Source organism: Nerophis lumbriciformis, linkage group LG01 (genome assembly GCF_033978685.3).
Source record: "Nerophis lumbriciformis linkage group LG01, RoL_Nlum_v2.1, whole genome shotgun sequence".
Taxonomy (NCBI): Eukaryota; Metazoa; Chordata; class Actinopteri; order Syngnathiformes; family Syngnathidae; genus Nerophis; species Nerophis lumbriciformis.
The window spans coordinates 16319742-16326422 of NC_084548.2; the positions used below are offsets into that span (position 1 = coordinate 16319742).

At 38.9% G+C, this 6681-nt stretch overlaps 1 protein-coding gene across 1 annotated transcript in view; it reads left to right on the plus strand.

Moving 5' to 3' along the window:
- Positions 1–5795, plus strand: part of LOC133616725 (N-terminal EF-hand calcium-binding protein 1-like) — a 49211-nt gene extending 43416 nt beyond the window's left edge. The window contains exons 10-13 of the mRNA XM_061976308.2: positions 1168–1280; positions 1379–1456; positions 1560–1651; positions 4640–5795. Coding sequence (XP_061832292.1) covers positions 1168–1280; positions 1379–1456; positions 1560–1651; positions 4640–4668 — 312 coding nt within the window. The 3' untranslated portion in view covers positions 4669–5795. The remainder of the gene's footprint in view (positions 1–1167; positions 1281–1378; positions 1457–1559; positions 1652–4639) is intronic.
- The last annotated feature ends 886 nt before the right edge of the window (positions 5796–6681 follow it).

Here is a 6681-nt window from a genome sequence, read left to right on the forward strand (position 1 = left end):
ATTTTCATTATAATTCAAGTTTGATGATAAAGTGCAGTCTGATGGGTTTGATTTCCCCCCTTCAGCTATTTGCCTTGGCCAATAAGTTGCAGGTAATTTATTATTATTATTTATTTTATTTATTTTTGTTTAAATAGAGATGACATACATATGTTATTGTATAATTTAAGTTTGTGCGCGTGATTGACAGCCTAAAGCTTATGAGGCACATTTTTTATTTATTTTTTTTATTTCAACTTAAAAACGTATGAGCCTATATGCCTATGCCTACAACATAGGCTATGTGTTTATCTTTATTTTCCTGCCTGTTGTTGACAATGGAGATTGTCTGATATTTTGTCATGGCTGCAGATCAATCAATAAAGGTTCATCTTTGTCGCGAAATTGTTCACTGCTTCACTGTGCACCCCGCCCTCGTCCCTATTTGAGCATTATAACGTTAACAAGTTAATATTCATTGAAATAAATTCAGAACATTTTTTTTACCTAACGAAAATATCGGCCTAGTCTTTCTAAAACATTTTTTTAACTTCTTAAAAGCCTCGTTCTGCTTGCTGCAACTGCGCACACAAAGTGTGAGGAACGCACTCCTGATCTGAGGGCATTGGCAACAATAGTCAACACTTTCTTAATGGAAATGACAATAATATTATAATAATGATAAATAATATTATCACGCATTAATATCTCTTAGCCACTAATGCGTGGCCAAGAGATATTAATGCGTGGCACGCATTGAATGTCTCTGCTACATTGGATCAGTCTCCTTTCTTTAACAGGCAAAAGCTTTATAACCTCACTAATGCCTTGCATCGTCTATATTAGATATATAACAACGGGCGGATGGCGGGCGGGTGTGGTTTTGATAAAACGTTGGTTCGGGTGGATGGCGGATGGTTGACGACTTTTGTGATGCGGTTGCGGATGAAATAATTGCCTATCCGCGCATCTCTATTAGTTATTCATACTCCACACTTCAATGCAGCTTGGCAACTCTTCTTCTCTTTTGAGCAGGCTCTGACCAGCAGGCAAACACCACTGCCTCCTATAGCCAAACCCCTAAATCACAGCCTAGAACCATACACAATGCGAAATACAATGTCAGTCAGCCGGTTCAAGGGGAGTTAAGTAATAACAATATGTTTGTTTCTCTTGCTGCCTGTCTAGAACATTCTTCTGGTTCAAAGACAAATGTCAGTGAAGGAACAAGACGTAGAGAACTTTCAACAAGCTCTGAAGATCTACATAGAGGCCAGCACTGGACAACACGACAACCTGCAGTCAGTGCCTTTGTCTACATCTGACTTTAAATGATTTCAGTCTTGCTATAGCCTTCACTGGCCTTTATTTTTCTCTCTGCCCTCTTCTCTTGCTTTAGCATTTCAGTCCAGAACTTACCAGACAGATCTTGCTTCATCATGTATGAATTTTGGCAGGATCGCCTCTCCTGGATGAGGTGAGATCACTCGGTAGCAATTAAACATTTTAAAATGTCATCCCTTGATTTGAAGCAAGGGGCAGACTGTCTGTAACTAACGTGTGTTGTCTTCCTTTCACAGCTTCCTGCAATCGACCATCAGTAAGACGTTCCAGCGCTGCATCATCGACTCACTGGAAGAGCCAGAGATTGTCTCCACTATGCTCCTCCCAGGTAAAAAAAAAAAACTGACACATTAGATCATTGGTTACTTTTGTAGCAATAGCATTGGGATTGGCAAACATCGGGCCTTTTAAACTCTGTGCTGTAGTCAGCACGCTCGCCTCTCATGCCGGCAACCAGTGTTCGCGCCCCGCTTGGAGCAGTAGGAAACAACGTACACCACCTCTAAACTTGGTTTCCTTTTCTTTGATTTTTGCCGCTCCACTTTTATGTTAATATGAAGGGCCCTTCATCGTAAAAATGCTCACCTATCTTGTACTCTGTTGACAAGTGACGGATGACTTTGGTGGAGGGTTGATGACTATTTTACCCAGAATACTCTTGGAGCCAATATCGTCGACCCACTTGTAACGTTGCACATCGCAAAGTGAAACGTAAGAGTGAAATAAAGCCAGTCATACTTCTCGAACCAAAGTGGTCAAGTGGTTCACTGCCTAATGAGGCTTCATCTGACCATCACGAGGAATCACATACTTACATACCGTATTTTTTGGAGTATAAGTCGCTCCGGAGTATAAGTCGCACCGGCCAAAAATGCATAATAAAGAAGGAAAAAAACATATATATGTTGCATTTTTGGGGGAAATTTATTTGATAAAACCCAACACTAAGAATAGACATTTGAAAGGCAATTTAAAATAAATAAAGAATAGTGAACAACAGGCTGAATAAGTGTACGTTATATGAGGCATAAATAACCAACTGAGAACGTGCCTGGTATGTTAACGTAACATATTATGGTAAGAGTCATTCAAATAACTATAACATATAGAACATGCTATACGTTTACGAAACAATCTGTCACTCCTAATCACTAAATCCCATGAAATCTTATACGTCTAGTCTCTTACGTGAATGAGCTAAATAATATTATTTGATATTTTACGGTAATGTGTTAATCATTTCACACATAAGTCGCTCCTGAGTATAAGTCGCACCCCCGGCCAAACTATGAAAAAAACTGTGACTTATAGTCCGAAAAAATACGGTACGTACATACATCGGTGGCCAATCAATCGGCACATTCCGAATAGTAGCTAACATTTAGAAAACCAGCAGAGTTGCATCAAGCAATTTTCATTAAGATTCACAAACCTGAATAATTAAACGTTTCATCACAGCCGGTGTTGTTGTCAAACTGTTGCGGTACTTTTGTTGAAAAAAAGTCCTAATATCCAATATCCAGCTGCGGAAATGCTTCTTCGGGCTGTATGTCGGCTACTTAATGCAGATGCTGCCTCTCTGTTGGACTGCGGTACTGCACGTTACTACTGAAAAGTTCCCAAAAGTACAATTCAAATTCAAGACTTTTTTTTTTTGCAAATATTTTTATTGAATTTTACAGTTAAAATCACATTTAACAGTCATACTTTGCTAATGCAAAGCCTACATACAATCACACATCCACTCATACACACTCACATGCACACTTGAGGAGAGAGGTGCACTTAAACTTTAACAACTCAAGGTTTACAGTATAAACATTATTAGAAAAAATACCCAGATATTGTATATATAGGGCAGCACGGTGGAAGAGGGGTTAGTGCGCTGCCTCACAATACGAAGGTCCTGAGTAGTCTTGGGTTCAATCCCGGGCTCGGGATCTTTCTGTGTGGAGTTTGCATGTTCTCCCTGTGACTGCGTGGGTTCTCTCCGGGTACTCCGGCTTCCTCCCACTTCCAAAAACATGCACCTGGGGATAGGTTGATTGGCAACACTAAAATTGGCCCTAGTGTGTGAATGAGAGTGTGAATGTTGTCTGTCTATCTGTATTGGCCCTGCGATGAGGTGGTGACTTGTCCAGGGTGTACCCCGCCTTCCGCCCGATTGTAGCTGAGATAGGCTCCAGCACCCCCCGCGACCCTGAAGGGAATAAGCGGTAGAAAATGGATGGATGGATGGATGGATTGTATATATATATATCCATCCATCCCGCTCTGGCTCAGGATCAGCAGGCTATCCAGACCATAGCAAAATGGATGAACATTCCTCGGCATCAAGGATCCTCAGGAAGTGATCCCAAGATCACCTCTCGAGGACCTCTCCATCGTTCACACTTAAAAAAGAAAAGGAAAGTCACAGAAGTTGATCAGATGCAAAACAATACAAAATAAAAAGTCACACAAAATTTTTTTTAAAAATAAATAAGCAAGTACCGTATTTTTCGGACTATAAGTCGCAGTTTTTTTCACAGTTTGGACGGGCTCCAGTGCGACTTATATATGTTTTTTTCTTTTTTTATTATGCATTTTCGGCAGGTGCGACTTATACTCCGGTGCGACTTATACTCCGAAAAATACGGTAAACCGTGGTAAAGCCATATCAGAAGTAACAAAAACAAAAAAAACAATAATAGTGTAGGAATAATACAGAAATGAATAGAGATAATAAAAAAGGAATACAACTACAAAAAAGATGGCAGTTTTTGTTTTTTCTTGTTTTTTTTCTTTTTTCCTTAAATGTCTAAGTTATGATTCAATTAATGTCAGTAAAGGTTTCCAGGTTAGTTCCCATTTATTCATACTTGCAGAGTTTATAAATCTTATTTTTTCAAGAGTCATTACATTCACAAGTTCATTTAGCCAGTTCCTGAAGTTGGGCGCAGATGGGCTTTTCCAGTTTTTGAGAATGAGTCTTTTGGCCAAAACCGTCCCGAGCAGCAACACAGTTGTAATATATTTTGGAAGTTTTTGTGTTTCTGAAGACCACCCAAACAAGATTATATCCCTGTCAGGGACAAGTTTTCTCTGATATACCCCCGAGTAAAAAAAGAAAATTCTGGACCAAAATGATTGAATAATTGGACATTCCTGTATGTCGGCTACTTAATGCAGCTGCTGCCTCTCTGTTGGACTGCGGTACTGCACGTTATTTCTGAAAAGTTCCCAAAAGTACAATTTTGTTTGAGCTCAGGTAGCCACCCCCTAACACCGCCCCTGATTGTAACCGCAATAACCATTCACTTTTTTTTTAAAACAGCTTCCTGGTGGATTATGAACAACAACTGACGGAGCAAAGCTGCTTTGGATCAGCAAAGATTGGAAGAGAAAATGGGATTTGTTTTTGTGGCTCTTTTCTTAAAGATATTCTCATTTTCCTCAAGGCATGTTGGCCAGAATATTTGTCGCAAAGCTTTGCTTCAATGTATAAAATGATGAAACCAAGCTTGAATAGAAGATAATGCAATACTTAATTGAGCGATCAGGATGAACAGTAATAATATTGACGGGGCACACCTCTTACTCTTAATTTATTAGAAGCACAAAACACTGAAAATAATGCATGATTTCTTATAGATACTACTTTGTCATTTTATGTCATGCTAAAATAAGAAGTTCAACTTAACTCCTTTTTTCAATATTAATAATAATGAGTTATCCTCATTTTGTTTTGTCCTCTTTGTGATGTTGTGTGCTATTATTGCTATCTAGCCTCTTTCTGCTGGTGGATGAAAACATCCTCGAGATTAGACAAAAAAAACCGTTACTGACAATAATGATGCATATGTAACTCTTTATTCTCTTTTATCACTCTTGCACTTTAGGGAAAAAAACGTGGACCTAATTGTTCAAACAGGTAGATTATATGTAGATTGCAAATGTATTCTCAATGAGTTTCACTGTAAATATAGCAACATTAGCAGACAATTAACACCTTAATAACCAAATAACGTAAAACTCAAAAGCCAGTGTTATAACCAGTGGACACTCAAGTAGATGTTTATATTTTGGATGCAGAAAGTGTTTTGTGTAATGACACTAGAGAATACAAGTCTATTGTGTACAGTCGTCAATGAAAGTAGTTCAGATAAGTCCATGTACAGTTTGATGGTTGCTACTACTTTAATGTGATGCGTGTTTACAGTATGTGCATGATGTATAAATCATAGAGAAAATATGTCACGCTTTTTAATTTCTTATTTGATCAAGAATGTGAAATTGTTTCTGTGGATGTTCTGTTTGTTTTTTGGCATGCAATAAAATTAATGACATGCACAAAATGTTGACATTCATGCATAATGGACTATTTGCAAACTTCCGAAAGAAGTGCATACATAGCTTTCTCCTGGTATTAAAGTATTAACTGAATCCTAAGTAAAGTATTAATGTCAAAAGCCAGCATACTATCTGTGGGTATTCATCAATCAAAGTTTTCAAACAAAGTGTATTTATATAGTCCTTAAACACAAGTGTCTCAAAGGGCTGCACAAGCCACAACGACATCCTCGGCTTAGATCCCACATCAGGACAAGAAAAAACTCAACCCAATGGGATACAATGAGAAACCTTGGAGGTGCAATGGATGGTCCCACTAGCACATTGGGTTGAGTTTTTTCTTGCCCTGATGTGGGATCTGAGCCGAGGATGTCGTTGTGGCTTGTGCAGCCATTTGAGACACTTATGATTAAGGGCTATATAAATAAACTTTGCAGCAGTGCAGAGACGTCCCCAACTGATGCACAGATGAGTGGTCTACCCCGGGTCCCGACTTTAAACAGCTCGCGCATCACCTGTGGTCACCTAATAACATCTCCACGCAGGAGAGGGGGGCAGAGCAGAAAAGAGACGGCAGATCAACTGGTCTAAAAGGGGGGTCTATTTAAAGGCTAGCGTATACAAATGAGTTTTAAGATGGGACTTAAATGCTTCTACTGAGGTAGCATCTCTAACTGTTACCGGGAGGGCATTCCAGAGTACTGGAGCCCAAATAGAAAACGCTCTATAGCCCGCAGACTTTTTTTTGGGCTCTGGGAATCACTAATAAACCGGAATTCTTAGAACGCAGAATTCTTGCTGGGACATATGGTACAATACAATCAGCAAGATAGAATGGAGCTAGACCTTTAAGTATTTAGTATTCATAATGTGTATTGAAATGTATGCAGAATTAATTAGTCCTACATTTCTTGATTGCACCACACGCAGATGCGTGGCAAGACAACAGGAAATTCAACTTGTCGACATGTTCATAAATATATATGATTTACCTGTGAATAGAAATCCTTTGATTTGTCTTATCGA